The 20,184-nt window shown below is 43.7% G+C and overlaps 1 protein-coding gene across 4 annotated transcripts in view; it reads left to right on the forward strand.

Annotated features, from left to right (window-relative positions):
* CDC25C (cell division cycle 25C) overlaps nt 1-19,597 on the forward strand; it is a 58,119-nt gene extending 38,522 nt beyond the window's left edge. For all 4 annotated transcript variants that reach the window (XM_033181094.1, XM_033181091.1, XM_033181093.1 and 1 more), the window contains 7 exons: nt 12,100-12,252; nt 13,781-13,882; nt 14,965-15,027; nt 17,636-17,734; nt 18,282-18,415; nt 18,779-18,890; nt 19,069-19,597. In XM_033181094.1, the coding sequence (XP_033036985.1) occupies nt 12,100-12,252; nt 13,781-13,882; nt 14,965-15,027; nt 17,636-17,734; nt 18,282-18,415; nt 18,779-18,890; nt 19,069-19,218 (813 nt within the window). In that variant the 3' untranslated portion in view covers nt 19,219-19,597. The remainder of the gene's footprint in view (nt 1-12,099; nt 12,253-13,780; nt 13,883-14,964; nt 15,028-17,635; nt 17,735-18,281; nt 18,416-18,778; nt 18,891-19,068) is intronic.
* The last annotated feature ends 587 nt before the right edge of the window (nt 19,598-20,184 follow it).

Consider the following 20,184-nt stretch of genomic DNA (forward strand, 5'->3'; position numbering starts at 1 on the left):
TGCCCGCCTCGGCCTCCCAAAGTGCTGGGATTACAGGCATGAGCCACTGTGCCTGGCCTACATTTTTGAATGTTAAACAACCTTGCATTCCTGTGATAACCTCACTTGGTTGTGACATATGATCCTTCTTATATATTGTTGGATTTCATTGCTAATATTTTGTTGATAATTTGTACATCAGCCGAGCACTGTGGCTTACGCCTATAATCCCAGCACTGTGGGAGGCTGAGGCAGGTGGGTCACTCGAGGTCAGGAGATCGAGACCAGCCTGGCCAACATGGTGGAACCCCGTCTCTACAAAAAAATACAAAAACTAGCCAGGCATGGTGGTGTACACCTATAGTACCGGCTACTCAAGAGGCTGAGGCAGGAGAATTGCTTGAATCAGGGAGGCAGAGGTTGCGGTGAGCTGAGATTGTGCCACTGCACTCCATCCTGGGAGGCAGGGTGAGACTCTATCTCAACAAAAAGGCCACACACAGTGGCTCACACCTGTAATCCCAGCACTTTGGGAGGCCAAGGCAGGTGGATCACCTGAGGTCAGGAGTTCGAGGCTAGCTTAGCCAACATGGTGAGACCCTATCAGTACCAAAAATACAAAAATTAGCCGGTTGTGGTGGCGCACACCTGTAATTCCAGCTACTTGGGATGCTGAGGCCGGAGAAACGCTTGAACCCAGGAGGTGGAGGTTGCAGTGAGCTGAGATAGCACCACTGCACTCCAGCCTGGGCAACAGAGCAAGACTCCATCACAAAAAAAAAAAATGTGTGTGTGTGTGTGTGTGTGTGTGTGTGTACCTCTGTGTTCATGAGAGATAGTCATCTTCAGTGTTTTGGCTTTTCATGGTAGTGTTTTGGTATTGGTATCAGTGTAATGCTAGCATCATTAAATGATTTGCAAATAATTCCCTCTTTTTTTCAATTTTCTGGAAGAATTTATATAGAATTGGTTTTATTTCTCTTTTAGATGTTTGGCACGATTCACCAGTAAAGCCACCTGGGCCTAGAGTTTTCTTTGTGGGAATATTTTTAACAAATTCAACTTACTTTATAGATATGAACTACTCAAGTTATCCATTTCTTTTTGAGTTTGGTAGTTTGTGTCTTTGAAGGAATTTGCCCATTTTAATTAGGTTGTCAAATATAGTGGCATAAAGTTGTTAAAAATACTTCCTGGCCGGGCCCAGTGGCTCACGCCTGTAATCCCAGCACTTTGGGAGGCCGAGGCGGGTGGATCACGAGGTCAGGAGATCGAGACCATCCTGGCTAACACAGTGAAACCCCGTCTCTACTAAAAATACAAAAATTTAGCTGGGCGTGGTGGCAGGCGCCTGTAGTCCTAGCTGCTGGGGAGACTGAGGTAGGAGAATGCTGTGAACCCGGGAGGCGGAGCTTGCAGTGCTTGTAGTGAGCGGAGATCGCGCCACTGTATTCCAGCCTGCAGCCTGGGCGACAGAGCGAAACTCCATCTCAAAAAAAAAAAAAAATGTTTTTCTTATTAGCTTTTTAGTGTCTGTAGAATCCATAGTGATGTCTGTCTTTCCTCATATTGGTTATATGTGCCCTCTGTCTTATTCCTGATAAGTCTGGGTGGAGATTTATCAATACTGATCTTTTAAAAAAAATCATCTTTTGGTTTCATTGACTTTCTCCATTGTTTTTCTGTTTTCTATTCCATTGATTTTACACTCTAATCTTTGGATACTTTGAGTTTAATTTGATCTTCATTTTTTAGTTTGTTAAGGTTGAAGCTAAGGTCATTGATTTGAGACCTTTTTAAATAAGGATATTTAGTGCTTTAGCTGCATCTCACAAATTTTGATACGTTGCATTTTCAGTTTTATTCAGTTCAAAATACTTTCCAATTTCCTTTTTTGGTTTCTTTTTTGATGTAGGGGTTACTTAGAAGCTTGTTATTTAGTTATTTGCAAATATTTGAGGACTTTTTGAGGACCTAATATTTGAGGATCTTTCTGTTATTGATTTCTAACTTAATTTGATTGTCAAGAATATATTTTATATGACTTAAATCCTTTTAGGCACATTGAGATTGGTTTTTATGGTCCAGGATATGTCCCAGAACATCTTGGTAAATGTTTAGTGTAACTCAGAAAATGTATAGTCTGCTATTGAATAGAACATTCTATACATGTCAAGTAGGTCTGGTTGATTTATATTGTTGAACACATCTATATACTTATTAATTTTCTGTCTATTAATCTATCACTTTTTTTTTTTTTTTGAGATAGGGTGTCACTCTGTTGCCCAGAACGGACTGCAGTGGCACAATCACAGCTCACTGCAGCCTCAACCTCCTGAGCACAAACAATTCTCCTGCCTCAGCCTCCCAAGTAGCTGGGACTACAGGCATGCACCATCGTACCCAGCTAATTTTTGTATTTTTTTGTAGAGACAGGGTTTTACCATGTTGCCCAGGCTGGTCTTAGACTTCTGAGCTCAAGCAACCCACCTGTCTCAGCCTCCCAACGTGCAGAGATGAGTAATCATATGGTTTTTGTCCTTTATTTTATTGATACAGTGGGGTACGGTGGCTGATTTTCAGATGTTAAATCAACCTTGCATTTCTGAGATACATCCTACCTGGTCATGGTTTAAGTCTTTTGTTTTGTTAATTAGAGTTGGGGCGGTGCCTCACTATGTCACCTTGAACTCCTGTGTGCTCCAGCAATCCTTCTACCTCAGCCTCCTGAGAAGCTAAGACTACAGGTGCACGCCACTGCACCTGGCTAGTTTCAGTAGTTTTTGTCTTGTTAGGAATTAGTCCATTTCATCTAAGTGGTCTCATTTGTTGGCACACAGTTAGTTATTCATTAATATTTCCTCATGATCCTTTTTATTTCTGTAAGGTTGGTAGTAACGTCCCACTTTCCATTCCTGATTTTGGTAACTTGAGACTTTTTTTTTTAATTGTTTAGGCTAACTAAAAAGTTTCTCAATTTTTGCTGATCTTTTCAAAGAACCAACTTTTGGTTCTGTTGTTTCTCTATTCTCTTAAGTTCTGCTCTAATCTTTTTTATTTCCTTCCTTCTGCTTGCTTTGGGTTTAGTTTCCTCTTAGGTGGGAGTTTAGGTAATTGATTTGAGATCTTCTTTTTTGTTACAGGCATTTATAACTATAAATTTTTCTCTAAGCATTATTTTAGCTGCATCCTATAAGCTTTGGTGTGTTGTATCTTCATTTTAATTCATCTCAAAGTATTTTCTGATTTTCCTATGATTTCTTCATTGACCCATTGGTTATTAACAAGTGTGTTAATTTTCTTTTTCTTTTCTTTCTTTCTTTCTTTTTTTTTTTTTTTTTTGAGGCAGAGTCTTGCTCTGTCCCCCAGGCTGGAGGGCAGTGGCATGCTCTTGGCTTACTGCAACCTCTGCCCCCTGGGTTCAAGCAATTCTCCTGCCTCAGCCTCCCAAGTAGCTGGGATTACAGGCGTACACTACCATGCCCAGGTAATTTTTGTATTTTTAGTAGAGACGGGTTTCGCTATATTGGCCAGGCTGGTCTCAAACTCCTGACCTTAAGTGATCCACCTGCCTCAGTCTCCCAAAGTGCTGGAATTACAGGCATGAGCCACCACGGCCGGCCCTTTTTTTTTTTTTTCCCAGACAGAGTCTCCCTCTGTAACCTAGGCTGGAGTGCAGTAGTGTGATCTTGGCTCACTGCAACCTGCACCTCCCAGGTTCAGGCGATTCTCCTGCCTCAGCCTCCCGAGTAGCTGGGACTACAGGCGCCCACCACCACGCCTGGCTAAGTTTTGTATTTTTAGTAGAGATGGGGTTTCACCATGATGGCCAGGCTGGTCTTGAACTCCTGACCTCAGGTGATCCATCCACCTCAGCCTCCCAAAGTGCTGGGATTACAGATGTGAGCCACCATGCCTGGCCTATTTAATGTTCATAAATTTGTGAATTTTCCAGATTTTTTCTGTTAACTGATTTCTAATGTTATCTATTGTAGTCAGAGAACATAGTTTGTGTCATTTCAATCCTTTTAAATTTATTGAGGCTTATTTTATTTTATTTTTGAAATGGAGTCTCACTCTGTCACCAGGCTGGAGTGCAGTGGCACGATCTAAGATCACTGCAACGTCCACCTCCCAGGTTCAAGCAATTCTCCTGCCTCAGCCTCCTGAGTAACTGGGACTACAGGCATGTGCCACCAGGCCCAGCTAATTTTTGTATTTTTAGTAGAGACAGGGTTTCACCATGTTGGCCAGGATGCTCTCGATTTCTTGACGTCATGATCTGCCCGCCTCAAGCCTCCCAAAGTGCTGGGATTACAGATGTGAGCCACCATGCCTGGCCTATTTAATGTTCATAAATTTGTGAATTTTCCAGATTTTTTCTGTTAACTGATTTCTAATGTTATTCTATTGTAGTCAGAGAACATAGTTTGTGTCATTTCAATCCTTTTAAATTTATTGAGGCTTATTTTATTTTATTTTTGAAATGGAGTCTCACTCTGTCACCAGGCTGGAGTGCAGTGGCACGATCTAAGATCACTGCAACGTCCACCTCCCAGGTTCAAGCAATTCTCCTGCCTCAGCCTCCTGAGTAACTGGGACTACAGGCATGTGCCACCAGGCCCAGCTAATTTTTGTATTTTTAGTAGAGACAGGGTTTCACCATGTTGGCCAGGATGCTCTCGATTTCTTGACGTCATGATCTGCCCGCCTCAAGCCTCCCAAAGTGCTGGGATTACAGATGTGAGCCACCATGCCTGGCCTATTTAATGTTCATAAATTTGTGAATTTTCCAGATTTTTTCTGTTAACTGATTTCTAATGTTATTCTATTGTAGTCAGAGAACATAGTTTGTGTCATTTCAATCCTTTTAAATTTATTGAGGCTTATTTTATTTTATTTTTGAAATGGAGTCTCACTCTGTCACCAGGCTGGAGTGCAGTGGCACGATCTAAGATCACTGCAACGTCCACCTCCCAGGTTCAAGCAATTCTCCTGCCTCAGCCTCCTGAGTAACTGGGACTACAGGCATGTGCCACCAGGCCCAGCTAATTTTTGTATTTTTAGTAGAGACAGGGTTTCACCATGTTGGCCAGGATGCTCTCGATTTCTTGACGTCATGATCTGCCCGCCTCAAGCCTCCCAAAGTGCTAGGATTATAGGCGTGAGCCATTGCACCTGGTGAGGCTTATTTTATGTTCCAGCATATGGTCTGTTGTGAGAATGTGCAATGTGTGCTGGAGAAGAATGTGTATTCTACTGTTGTTGGGTAGAGTGTTCTCTAGGTGTCTTTTAGGTCTGGTTGGTTTATAGTATTATTTAAATGAGTTTTTGAGGTTTCTAAAAATGGTATCACTGGGTGTGGTGGCTCACACCTGTAATCCCAGCACTTTGGGAGGCTAAGGCAAGAGGACATTGAAGCCCAGGAGTTCACTACCAGCCTGGGCAACAAAGAGAGACCTTGTCTCTAAAAACAAACAAACAAAAAAAAACGCAAGGTGTGGTGGTGCAAGCCTGTAGTTCCAGCTACTTGGGAGGCTGAGGTGGGAGGATCACTTGAGCCTGGGGTGTGGAGGTTGCAGTGAGCTGTGATCATGCCACTGCACTCCAGCCTGGATGAGAGAGTGAGACCCTGTCTCAAGAAACAAAAAAAAAAGGTACCATACTAAATGGGCTCTCTCACTGGCTGCCTTGTTATTCTCACCCAGGGCCATTGCATTTGTTGTTCCATCATCCTAGAACTTTCCTCCCCAAGATAATCCATGATTTTCTTCCTCATTTCAGTACATGTACATATGTCTTATAAGGACCTTTCCTGACAGACTTCCCAACCCCTGTGTTTTTCTTTTCATCCTTCTTTGTTTTGATTTATGCTATTTATCACTATGTGAAAAAGTACGGAGTATATTTATTAGTCTAATTGTCTCTTTTACTCTTTTGTTCATTGCTACGTCACCTAGTAGGTACTCAAAACGTATCAAGCTTCCATATGTGAATTTGGAAGTTCGGAAGTCAGAGCAGAGGACTTGATTAAGATAGAAAAATTGGGGAATCATTAGCTTAGAGTGAAATTTTAAATTCGTAGATAGAAGAAATTACTTATGGCTAGAGAGAAGAGATAAAAGAGAAAAGGGCCAGGGCCTAGCCCTGATGAATCCAGCATCTATTACAGGTTTGATAGGTAAGGAGGCCTAACAAAGAAAATTGACAAGGAGCAGAGGAGAGGGCACAGAGGTAGAAGCATCATGGTTCTTCTAGTGTAGGGACTGCCTGTACTAGAAATAAAGAACTAGGCCGGGTGCAGTGGCTCATGCCTGTAATCCTAGCACTTTGGGAGGCCGAGGTGGGCAGATCACTTGAGGTCAGGAGTTTGAGACCAGCTTGGTCAACACGGTGAATCCCGTCTCTACTAAAAATACAAAATTAAAAAATAATAATGGCCTGATGCAGTGGCTCATGCCTGTAATCCCAGCACTTTGGGAGGCTGAGGCGGGCGAATCATGAAGTCAGGAGATCAAGACCATCCTGGCTAACACGGTGAAACCCCATCTCTACTAAAAATACAATAAAATTAGCTGGGCATGGTGGCGGGCACCTGTAGTCCCAGCTACTCCGGAGGCTGAGGCAGGAGAATGGTGTGAACCCAGGAGGCGGAGCTTGCAGTGAGCCGATATCGTGCCACTGCACTCCAGCCTGGGCGACAGAGCAAGACTGTCTCAATAATAATAATAATAATAAGATAAAAATGCAAAATTAGCCAGGCATGATGGTGCATGTTTGTGATCCCAGCTACTCAGGAGGCTGAGACAGAATCACTTGAACCAGGCAAGCGGAGGTTGCAGTGAGCTGAGATCACACCATAGAGCTCTAGACTGGGCAACAGAGCCAGACTCTGTCTCAAAAAAATAAATAAAAATACAAAAATTAGCTGGGGGTGGTGGTGCACGCCTGTAATCCCAACTACTTGAGAGGCTGAGGCAGGGGAATTGCTTGAACTCAGGAAGTGGAGGTTGCAGTGAGCTGAGATCATGCCACTGCACTCCATCCTGGGTTCCAGAGGGAGACTCCATCTCAAAAATAAACAAACAAATAAATAAAAATAACTAAAAGAGTAGGAGGTGCCATTGAAGCCAACAAAAATGGAGTAGCCAACTTAATGGAAGCTGATGTGAGGTTCAGAAAGATAATATGGCTGGAGAAGTGACTGTCAGATGCTGAAACATGAAGGCTGTTGATAGCCTTGACAAGAGCAGAAGAGTGGTGCAGACAGAAGCTGGACTGGCTTACGTGTACTCAAGAATGTGTAGGCCAGTTTATCATAGTTTATAAAATAATAATTATTCAATCAAGTCTTTTAATAGAATCTGCAAGTTGAATCTAGTAAGTTTCCCTCCCTTCTTTTTGGCTTTCTCAGTGTTTAAAAACTCCCATATTTGGAAACGCTCTAGTAATTCCTTAAAGATTGAAAATGGGTAGATATTGAATGCTGTCTAAGCCAGATGATCCTGGGATCTTCCCACACCAGCTTCTGGGAACTGGGAAACTTCCAACTAGCTAGACAGAACTAAAGTACCATCTTCATCATCTCTCCATGACCTAGCACTTACATTCTTTGCAATCAGTTGACATTTATTTTCATATAAGTGTGTAGGCAAGAAGTACCTTGCTCTTTTTTAGAAAAGACAGGGTTTCGGCCGGGCGTGGTGGCTCAACCCTGTAATCCCAGCACTTTGGGAGGCCGAGACGGGTGGATCACAAGGTCAGGAGATCGAGACCATCCTGGCTAACACGGTGAAACCCCGTCTCTACTAAAAAATACAAAAAAAACTAGCCAGGCGAGGTGGCGGGCGCCTGTAGTCCCAGCTACTCGGGAGGCTGAGGCAGGAGAATGGCGTGAACCCGGGAGGCAGAGCTTGCAGTGAGCTGAGATCTGGCCACTGCACTCCAGCCTGGGCAACAGAGCAAGACTCTGTCTCAAAAAAAAAAAAAAAGAAAAGACAGGGTTTCACACTATCACCCAGGCTGGAATGCAATGGCACGATCACAGCTCACTGCAGCCTCGACCTCCTGGGCTCGATTGATCCTTCCACTTCAGCCTCCCAAGTAGCTGGGACTACAGGCGCACGCTACCACATCTGGCTAATTGTTTTTTTTTTGTAGCGACAAGGTTTCACCATGTTGCCCAAGCTGGTTTTGAACTACTGGACTCAAGCGATTCGGAATCACCTTGGCCTCTCAAAGTGCTGGTATTACAGGTGTGAGCTACCAAGCCCGGCCACTGAAGTAGCTGTTTCTATTTGTGAAAGTAGTTTTCTGCTGTCATTTATTTTTGAAATCTTGTCCTTGGACTATATGAAGATGTTAATCACCTTAATTATCCCTATAATAGCTACTAGAAACCTAAAACATTGGCACAAGAGAATAGTGATTTGAGAAATAGATATATGCATATATGTAATTGGTAATTCAGCCAAGATAAAAAATAATCAAATGGAGAAAGCATAGTCTTTTTAACAAATTGTGCGGGAGCAATTGGAAATCCATATGTTAAAAGATAAAAGTTCTTTAACCCATGCTCTACATCATATATTAAAATTAACACAAAATGGGTCATAGCTCCAAATCTAAAACTGTAAACCATAAACCATCCGAAGAAAGGCCTGGCACGGTAGCTCATGCCTGTAAATCCCAGCACTTTGGGAGGTCGAGGCCGGTGGATCACCTGAGGTCAGGAGTTCGAGACCAGCCTGATCAACATGGTGAAACCCCATCTCTACTAAATATATGAAAATTAGCTGGCCGGGCGTGGTGGCTCAAGCCTGTAATCCCAGCACTTTGGGAGGCCGAGACGGGCGGATCACGAGGTCAGGAGATCGAGACCATCCTGGCTAACACGGTGAAACCCCGTCTCTACTAAAAACTACAAAAAACTAGCTGGGCGAGGTGGCGGGCACCTGTAGTCCCAGCTACTCGGAGGCTGAGGCAGGAGAATGGCGTAAACCCGGGAGGTGGAGCTTGCAGTGAGCTGAGATCCGGCCACTGCACTCTAGCCCGGGCGACAGAGCGAGACTCCGTCTCAAAAAAAAAAAAAAAAAGAAAAGAAAAAAAGAAAATTAGCTGAGCGGAACCAGGCGCAGTGGCTCATGCCTGTAATCCCAGCACTTTGGAGGGCCGAGGCGGGCAGATCATGAGGTCTGGAGATTGAGACCATTGTGGCTAAGATGGTGAAACCCCATCTCTACTAAAAATACAAAAAATTAGCTGGGCATGGCGCCTGTAGTCCCAGCTACTTGGGAGGCTGAGCCAGGAGAATGGCGTGAACCCAGGAGGCAGAGCTTGCAGTGAGCCGAGATCGCGCCACTGCACTCCAGCCTGAGTGACAGAGCAAGACTCTGTCTCAAAAAAAAAAAAAAATTTAGCTGAGTGGTTGGGCATGGTGGCTCACACTTGTAATCCCAGCACTTTGGGAGTCCAAGGTGGGTGGATCACGAGGTCAGGAGTTCGAGACCAGCCTGGCCAACACAGTGAAACCCCGTCTCTACTAAAAATAGAAAAATTAGCTGGGCGTGGTGGCGGGTGCCTGTGATCCCAGCTACTCAGGAGGCTGAGGCAGGAGAATCGCTGAAACCTGGGAGGTGAAAGTTGCAGTGAGCCAAGATCGTGCCACTGCACTCCAGCCTGGGCGACAGAGGTAGACTCCATCTCACAAAAAAAAAAAAAAAAATTAGCCAAGCATGGTGGCCGGCACCTGTAATGCCAGCTAGTCAGGAGGCTGAGGCAAGGAGAATCACTTGAACCTGGGAGGCAGAGGTTGCAGTGAACTGAGATCATGCCACTGCACCCCAGCCTGGGCGACAGAGTAAGACTCTGTCTCAAAAAAAAAAAAAAAAAAAAAAGGCCGGGCGCGGTGGCTCAAGCCTGTAATCCCAGCACTTTGGGAGGCCAAGACGGGCGGATCACGAGGTCAGGAGATCGAGACCATCCTGGCTAACACGGTGAAACCCCGTCTCTACTAAAAAAAAAAAAAAACTAGCCGGGCGAGGTGGCGGGCGCCTGTAGTCCCAGCTACTTGGGAGGCTGAGGCAGGGGAATGGCGTAAACCTGGGAGGCGGAGCTTGCAGTGAGCTGAGATCGGGCCACTGCACTCCAGCCTGGGTGACAGAGCGAGACTCCGTCTCAATTAAAAAAAAAAAAAAATTCCAAAGAAAACAGGGGACAATTTTTGTGACCTTGAGTTGGGCAAAAATGTATTAGATACAATGCTTAAAAATGGATACAGACCAGGCGTGGTGGCTCATGCCTGTAAACCCAGCACTTTGGGAGGCTGAGGCAGATGGATCACTTAAGCCCAGGAGTTCGAGACCAGCCTGGGCAGCATGGTAACACCCCGTCTCTACAAAAAGTACAGAAATTAGCTGGGGATGGTGATGCACACCTGTAGTCCCAGTTACTCAGGAGGCTGAGTTGGGAGGATCACTTCAGCCTGAGAGGCAGAGGTTGCAGTGAGCTAAGATTGTGCCACTGCACTCCAACCAGGGTGACAGAGTGAGACCCTACCTCAACAACAACAAAAAAGATAAGTTTCAATTAGCTAATTAATTCCAAACTCTTAATAATATGGCTCTTAGCATAATTATTATGGTGTGTTCTGGAGAAGTCCCTTCTGAAAACCTCATCTAGCTTTTCCCTGCCTTCTCAGGGGAAAGTTGAAGTTATATGAAGTCGTGTCTGTCATGGAGACCAGGCACCCAACTCCTCAGTGCCTCACCACATCTCCTTTCCTCCCCTACCTTTGGTTGATCCATTCATGCATCACTGGCTTTGTGACTTTGACTGTATCTCTTGGCTTCTTCCTTTTGGGCTTTGGCTCCTGCTACTGCCTAATTTTTTTTCCATCTTCCAAGTTAGGCTACCAAGAGAGGGAACCTGATTGGCCTAGATTATTTTTCCTTATTCTAGACCACTAAATAGATGTGTTCAACCAGCAATATGGTCCAGTCATCAGTGACTGAGGGGTAGGGTGGATGGGGACATAGGGCAATGTTTGGAAGGAGTCTGAGGGGAAAGGTATAGAATATTGGTACGTATAATGTGGACTGTACCATCAGCTGGTACCATGAGCAAGAGATAGGACCATGTGTGTGATAAAATCATAATATCCATAGTTGTCATAAAGCAAAATGTTGTTATTCTTATTTTCTTCTTCCAGAAACCATTGATCATCAAACTGCCTTCCAGTTATGGCTCTCTTATTGTATAGCCGCCCATCCTAAATCAGTCCATAACAGGTAGTACGATAAGTGTTTAGAGAAGGAGCTTTTGCCTGTTCTCTAGGTGAGAGGTAGAGATCTCAAAGTATGTGGCAACAGGATAGAATTGTGGATTAATTGGAAGGTGTTATCAGAGGTCATTTGATAAGACCCTCTTGACTCTGAATATAGCACCCAAACCATGCCTTTCAAATAAACAACAGTCCATCTTCTTATACTTTAGTCTGTTCCTGTGTAAGCAATTCTCAAGGCTAGTTCTTCATGACATTTGAGCCATTTTTTTTCCCTGATGGGTTTCATAGTATCCATCCTATAATGGTCATCATGCTATTTGATTTTAGTGTGTCCTTTTTTCTTGCATGATGCTTCTTTTGCTATTTTTCTTCTTGGCTTTTCATCTTTAGGTTTGTTGAGGTCCTTAAATCCTGATTGTCAATATCCTAGGATCCCAGAGACAAAATGGACTTCTTCTTCTTATTATTATTTTGTCACATAACTGGAGGGACTGAACTTATGTTTGCTTTCTGTTAGAAGAACTAGTGCATCTAAGACAGTCAGCAGCAGAATTTGGTTTGGCTAGTTAAGACGTCCATGGAGATGGAATATCATGCAGTCCAGGTAGAAAGATGTTAATAGGCCTGTGAAGACAGGTTGCCTACCCAGGGCTTCTCAAACTTGAGGAATCACCTGGGCATCTTGTTAAAATGCAGATTTTAATTCAGTAGGTTTGGGGTGTGGCCTCACATCTGGAAATCTGCATTTCAAAGAAGCTCCCAGGATATGTTGATGCTGCAGGTCTGCAGACACACTTGGAGGCATAAGAACTAAGGGGTTTAATATTCCCAAACAGGCATCAGTGAACAGAAGCTGCCTATATCGCTCCCCCTCGATGCCAGAGAACTTGAATAGGCCAAGACTGAAGCAGGTGGAAAAATTCAAGGACAACACGATACCAGACAAAGTTAAAAAAAAGTATTTTTCTGGCCAAGGAAAACTCAGGAAGGTAAGAACTTTTTAAGATGGAAATCTTATTCATCTTCTCTCATGTCTCTGCTTTTCTGGTATGAGGATTGTTTTATTATGCCTTTTTTGTCTTCTTCTTTACTTTTACTTTTTCCTCTTTGTTCTTTCCATCTTTCTGTCTTTTCTACATCTGTATCCACATGTGAAATATATATACATAAAATATTTGTATAACATAGATATATAAAGTATATCTATATTGTACTCTTAGAAATGTTGTCATCGGCTGGGCACAGTGGCTCACGCCTATAATCCTAGCACTTTGGGAGGCCGAGGCGGCGGATTGCCTGAGCTCAGGAGTTTAAGACCAGACTGGGTAACACGGTGAAACCCCGTCTCTACTAAAATACAAAAACTCAGCTGGGCGTGGCAGCATGTGCCTGTAGTCCTGGCTACTAGGGAGGCTGAGGCAGAAGAATCACTTGAACCCGGGAGGCGGAGGTTGTAGTGAGCCAAGACTGCGCCACTGCACTCCAGCCTGGGCGACAGAGCAAGACTCCGTCTCAAAAAAAAAAAAAAAAAAAAGAAATGTTGTCTTCATACTATCTTCCAATCCTTTTTCTTAAGATCTGAATGAATACAAGGGAACTTTGGTATGGATATTTCACTGCTGTTTTACATGCGGTCTGACAGAAACAACATCATATAGCAGATTGGTTTTGTGGAAAGCAACTTCTGAAAAACTTAGCCTCTGTCCTTTACCCTCCCCAACTTTTAAAAATTCTAAATAGATGGGGGTATCACTTAAGGCCAGAAGTTCAAGACCAGCCTGGTCAACATAGCTTGACCCCCATCTGTAATAAAAGAAAAATTAAAATTCTAAATATATTTGGATATTTTATAAAATCAACTTACTTATTTATTTATTTTCCCCTGAGATGGGGTCTCACTCTGTCACCCAGGCTGGAGTGGAGTGGCATGATCTCAACTCACTGCAAACTCAATATTTATTTATTATTAAAAATCATAATTAAATAAAATGGGGTCTCAGTCTGTCTCCCAGGCTAGAGTGCAGTGGTGTGATCGTAGCTCGCTACAGCCTTGGCCTCTTGGGCTCAAGCGATCCTCCTACCTCAGCCTTCCAGGTAGCTAGGATTACAGATGTGCGCCACCATGACCCACTCCATCCACTGTTTTTTTTTTTTTTTTTTTTTTTTTTTGAGACGGAGTCTCGCTCTGTCGCCCAGGCTGGAGCGTAGTGGCCGGATCTCAGCTCACTGCAAGCTCCACCTTCCGGGTTTACGCCATTCTCCTGCCTCAGCCTCCCTAATAGCTGGGACTACAGGCGCCTGCCACCTCGCCCGGCTAGTTTTTTGTATTTTTTTAGTAGAGACGGGGTTTCACCGTGTTAGCCAGGATGGTCTCGATCTCTTGACCTCGTGATCCACCCGTCTCGGCCTCCCAAAGTGCTGGGATTACAGACTTAAGCCACCGCGCCCGGCCATCCACTGGTTTTTAAACCTTTAACATGCGGATTGGGTGTGGGGTGGGAATCTTGTCATCTTCAGGGCTTACATTTAAAGAAGACAGTCTCTCTGTGTGACATTAATATCACTCAGATGCTGGAGGAAGATTCTAACCAGGGGCACCTGATTGGTGATTTTTCCAAGGTGAGTTTGGCTACACCCATCCTGTATTTCAGTGAGTCATTTGGATCTGAATCTTCTCTGTTTGCAGAGAATGCCTGGTGTAAATATGCATCTTCACCAAATACTCTTTGATAACCTGACAGTACTGTAGTGGTAGATCCAGGCCCTAAGCCTTTCCAGAAAGAAAATATTTCTTATTCTTCTGGGAAGATCCAGAACACAGGGGAAAGTGTGAGACTTTTTACCTTTTTTCTGTTTAAAAACATATTTTAAAATTATGTAAATAATACTTGGTTGTTACAGAAAAAGTAGAAAATGAAGAAATTTATCCCAGACTTTATTAACCAGGGTAATATTGCTTAGTATATATTCTTTTTTTCCCCCTACTCTCTGTGTAATTGCAGAAGGTATATATTCTTACAGATTTTTTTTCTGTATTTTCACAAACACATATACAAATACAGTTTTTGCTTTTCTACAAAAATAGTTTATATTGTTTTGTTATCTGTTGAGTTTTTCCTCTTATTTAATAATTATATCAGAAGTACCTTTTTTCCTATTACTAAGCAGTTATGCTTCATTCTTTCTTTCTTTTAAGATTCAAGGTCTCGCTCTGTTACCCAGGCTGGAGTACATTGGCATGATCATAGCTCACTTCAGCCTCGAGCTCCTGGCCTCAAGAAATTCCCTCTCTCCTTGGCTTCCCAAAGCACTGAGGTTACAGGCATGAGCCACCATGCCCAGCCCATTTCATTTTAATAGCTCCATATTAGTTCATTTTTTTTTTTTTTTTTTGGCTGCTCATAATTTCTTCATAAATCCCTTCTTGTAAGATATTTAGTTTTACAATTTTTTCTTATGAATGATACCAAGATGAATATATTTGTAGAGAAATCTAAAACTTCGTACACATCCTTGATTTGTTCTTTAGGATCAGTTCTTAGAAATGGACTTGATGTATATGCACTTTATAGAAACATTGATTTTTTTTAAGGCCTCTGGGGTTTTAAGGGTCACTTGGAAAGAAGGACAAAATAAGGGTCTTTGATCTCAAACTTGGGTGTGGAATACTCGCTTTTATTTCAGCTCTTGTGTATTTCTAGGTATGTGTGCTGCCAACCGTGTCGGGGAAACACCAAGATCTGAAGTATGTCAACCCAGAAACAGTAAGCAGATTTCTGGAGATGGTAACTAGTTACATAAGTTACCATCTGGTCTGTTCTGTCCCTAAAATCCCCGTTTCCATTTGTATTTCTTTTACTGTGTTCACTCACATAGGCTCCTTATTCAACTGAAGCTATATTAAAGGACTCCTTTTTCCACATTCTTCTCTCTCCTTCCTTTTTAGTTTAAACAAATGATATATAGTTGTTGTAAAAAGGAAAAAGGGAGGGGTCAAGCATGGTGGCTCACGCCTGTAATCCTAGCATTTTGGGAGGCCGAGGCAGGCAGATCTCAGGCACTTGAGGCCGGGAGTTGGAGACCACCCTGGCCAACATGACGAAACCCCATCTCTAATACAAATACAAAAAAATTAGCCAGGAGTGGTAGTGTGTGCCTGTAATCCCAGCTACTTGGGAGGCTGAGGCACAAGAATTGCTTGAACCCCACTTGGGGAGGTTACAGTGAGCGGAGATCATGCCACTGTACTCCAGCCTGGGCGACACAGTGAGGCTCTGTCTCAAAAAATAATTATTATTTAAGAAAAAAGGGAGAAAGAAAGGAAAATACAAAGGGCTGGGTGAGGTGGCTCACGCCTGTAATCCCAGCACTTTGGGAGGCTGAGGCAGTCGGATCACGAGATCAGGAGGTCGAGACCATCCTGGCTAACACAGTGAAATCCTGTCTCTACTAAAAACACACAAAATTAGCCGGGCGTGGTGGCAGGCATCTGTAGTCCCAGCTACTCAGGAGGCTAAGGCAGGAGAATGGTGTGAACCTGGGAGGCGGAGCTTGCAGTGAGCTGAGATCACGCCACTGCACTGCAGCCTGGGCGACAGAGCGAGACTCCATCTCAAAAAAAAAAAAAAAAAGAAAGGAAAATACAAAATCACACACAAAAAATGGTCTCAATTAGGGTGACCATGCACCCTCGTTTACATTTTGCAATCCCATTGACATCTGTTAGTGAGGATAATTATTAATAGTGTTTGCTTTCATTCTCAAAAGTCTCCCAGTTTGTACAAAAATTGTTTGGTCACCATACCCACAATCTCATCACCAGAGACAACCACTAGTAATATTTTCCTATGGCCTTCCAGATTTTTATTTTATTTTATTTTATTTTATTTATTTTATTTTGACATGGAGTTTCACTCTTGTTGCCCAGGCTGGAGTGCAATGGCACAATCTTAACTTACTATAACCTCTGCCTCCCAGAGGTGATTCTCCTGCCTCCACCTCCCAAGTAGCTGAGATTACAGGTGCCCGCCATCACACCTAATTTTTGTATTTTTAGTAGAGACAGGGTTTTTCTCTGTTGGTCAGGCTGATTTCAAACTCCTGTCCTCAGGTGATCCACTCTCCTCAGGCTCCCAAAGTGCTGGGATTACAGGTGTGAGGTGATCCACTCTCCTCAGGCTCCCAAAGTGCTGGGATTACAGGTGTGAGCAACCGTGCCCAGCCCCAGATTTTATTCTAGCATATGTTTTATAGAAATAGGATCATGGGCCGGGCACAGTGGCTCACGCCTGTAATCCCAGCACTTGGAAGGCCGAGGCAGGTGAATCACCTGAGGTTGGGAGTTCAAGGCTGGAGAAACTCTGTCTCTACTAAAAATATAAAATCAGCTGGATGTGGTAGTGTGTGCCTGTAATCCCAGCTACTTAGGAGGCCGAGGCAGGAGAATTGCTTGAACCCAGGAGGCAGAGGTTGCGGTGAGCTGAAATCTCACCATTGCACTTCAGCCTGGGCAACAAGAGCGAAACTCCATCTCAAAAAAAAAAAAAAGGATCATGATGAGCGTATAGTATTGCAGTTTGCTTAGTAAGACATTATAGACATCTTTCTGTATCAATAATAAGGTATCTATATTATCATTTTAATGGCTATGTAATGCTGCTCTGTTCTACTGACATGTACAATTTATTTTACCAAACCCCATTATTGAATATTGAAGTTATTTCTAATATTTTGATAATATAAAACAATGCTGAGATGAATATAATTGTGCCTACATCTTTGTGTACTTTTCCTGTTTACTTAAGATGTTAGAAATTGCTGAGTCAAAGTGTAATTACATTTATTTGTATATGTATTTACAAAGTTCCCTCCAGAAAGGCTGAACCAATTTACACTCAAGTAGCTTCAAGTAGCTTCAGTTTCTTCCTTCCTCTAGGTATCAACCTTTCCCTTCCATATCCTTTCCTGAAAGGCTTACTTTCTTCCTTTTTGATGGCGGGTAAGGAACCATTTTGCATTTCTTCCTGCAATTTCGAGATCTCTAGCTGCTGCCTCTGCCGCTGCAGAAGTCCTTGGGTGTCTCCTGAGAGGCTGCTTCCAGCCATGTCTGTCCCCAGATGGATAGCCTGAATATGGATTTCCTTGATATCTTGGCAGGGCCAGCTATTTTGGTTCTCTAAAAGGGCCACTTCCTGTTTTGTTCTCTTTTGTGGGGTGGGGCTGAATCATTGCCACATGCCAAATATGAGATAACTTTGGAGGCTGGACATACAGTGGACATAACAGGAGTGTGCTTGTAAGGAACTGTGTCATTGACTCTTCTCTCACTCAGAGTTGTAGTGAGCAGAATATTCAGTCATTGTTTCTGTCCAGGTGGCTGCCTTACTGTCGGGGAAGTTCCAGGGTCTGATTGAGAAGTTTTATGTCATTGATTGTCGCTATCCATATGAGTACCTGGGAGGACACATCCAGGTGAGACGACATTGTTGCCATTAGTAGGGGAGGACTGGAGATAGCTCTTTATTGAGAAGGGTCTGTGGACAAAGAAAGGGGCCTATGAACTCTAGAATCAGGACAAAGATTACATATTTGAAGCACATCAAGGCTGAGGTCCTCATTGTTTTAATTCTGTATACCTTAAGCAGCTTACTTTCCCTTTCCTTCCTAGATCTATCTCCCTCTTTTCTGTAGGAGCCAAGGGGTCCTACCTAGAAATAAAAACGTGAATCCAAGGACTGAAGAACTTTGCAAATACTTACTATTCATGAACATTCCTCGCAGTGATCCCTATACTTCCAATAGTTCAGTTCTATGAACATTTATTGACCATCTACTACATACCAAGCTCTATGCCAGGCGTTCAGGGTATATACAGAGATATACTTAGACCCCTGCCCTAAAGGTGCTGATAGTCCAGCTTTTCTGGTCCAAATTATCCCAGGTTGGTGTCTCAGTCATTTCTAAGTATTGGCACTGTCTATAAGCCCCTGAGGAAATACTAAAAATTCTTTTTCTACAGGGAGCCTTAAACTTGTATAGTCAGGAAGAACTGTTTAGCTTCTTTCTGAAGAAGCCCATTGTCCCTTTGGACACCCAGAAGAGAATAATCATCGTGTTCCACTGTGAATTCTCCTCAGAGAGGGCCCCCCGAATGTGAGTGTCTAAATGGGGTCTGGCGGGTAATGGAAATGGATTTTGAGTTGGACTTCCCACACCAGTTCAGACAGAGACTGACTGGATTCTACAGTTTGAAGAATGTTAGGGAGGTTGAAGGAAGATGTTTCTACAATTGAAAAGTATAAAACAGTAAAGGAAAAGGGACTGAGAATGAGGCCGCAGTGGAGGAAAGGAGGAAGGGTGGTGCTACTTGGACCTTTTTTTGCAAACACAGTGAGATTGGAAGGTCCTTTTTGAGGTTGGCAATAGTCTATTCCTCTTCTCCCTCCCCAGTGAATGACCCCTGGGATCCTGACCTTGTTTCTTTCCACCCCACCCATCTCTGGGTTCTCTCTAAAGGTGCCGCTCTCTGCGTGAAGAGGACAGGTCTCTGAACCAGTATCCTGCATTGTACTACCCAGAGCTATATATCCTTAAAGGCGGCTACAGAGACTTCTTTCCAGAATATTTGGTAAAGGATGGGGCGTGTGGGGAGCCAACTTTAGCATGCAACTCCCAGGGCCTGCAAAGCCCTCAGAGAAGAAACTGCTGCTCCTCCTTGGCCACTGCCAGCAGCAGCATCTCTATTATCCTTCGTAGGTAGAGTTCAGGAGTCTAGAGAATCCCTTACTCTGTTCCTTACCTTTCAGGAGCTCTGTGAACCACAGAGCTACTGCCCTATGCATCATCAGGACCACAAGGCTGAGTTGCTGAGGTGTCGAAGCCAGAGCAAAGTGCGGGAAGGGGAGCGGCAGCTGCGGGAGCAGATTGCCCTTCTGGTGAAGGATGTGAGCCCGTGACAGCATTCCAACCACTGGCTGCTAACGAGTCACCAAAAGACATTGCAGAAACCCTGAGCAGAAAGAGGCCTTCTGGATGGCCAAACCCAAGATTATTAAAAGATGTCTCTGCAAACCACCAGGCTGCCAACTTGTATACAGGCCTGGGAATGGATTAGGTTTCAGCAGAGCTGAAAGCTGGTGTTGTAGTCCTGGAGTGGCTCTATAAGGCAGGTTTGAGTTGCAGAGAGATTTTTGTTGGTTCAGGGAACTCTGGCATTCCTCTTCCCAATTCATGTTGGGTGGATGCAAGAGAGTTGTCCACCCTCTTTCTTTGTATTTTCCTTCTTTGTTTCCCCCTCTATTTTAAAATTGGAAAAATAAACACTACAGAATGAGAGATGTGATTGTGAGCCTAGCCTGCTCCTAGAAGATCTGTCTACAGAGGAGATCACCAAGTTAGACTACTTCAGACATATTATCTTTATTCACAGCTGAGGCCAACATGCTTTTCTCTAAACCAGCAATTCTTAGGCCGTGGCTTACATCTGTAATCCTGGCACTCTGGGAGACCGAGGTGGGTGGATCACTTGAGGTCAGGAGTTCGAGGCCAACCTCGCCAACATGATGAGACCCCATCTCTACTAAAAATACAAAAATTAGCCAGCATGGTGGCATGCTCCTGTAGTCCCAGCTACTCAGGAAACTGACGCAGGAGAATCGCTTGAACTCAGGAGGTAAAGGTTGCAATGAGATCGTGCCACTGCACTCCAACCTGGGCAACAGAGACTCTGTCTCAGAAAACAAAAACAAAACAAAAAACCAGTAATTCTCAAAGTTTGGACCCTAGATCGTCAACATCATCTGAACTTGTTTGAAATACAGATGTTCAGCCGGGTGTGGTGGCTCACGCCTGTAATCCCAGCACTTTGGGAGGCCGAGACAGGCAGATCACGAGGTCAGGAGATCGAGACCATCCTGGCTAAC

Source organism: Trachypithecus francoisi, unplaced genomic scaffold, assembly GCF_009764315.1.
Source record: "Trachypithecus francoisi isolate TF-2019V2 unplaced genomic scaffold, Tfra_2.0 Lachesis_group2, whole genome shotgun sequence".
NCBI lineage: Eukaryota > Metazoa > Chordata > Mammalia > Primates > Cercopithecidae > Trachypithecus > Trachypithecus francoisi.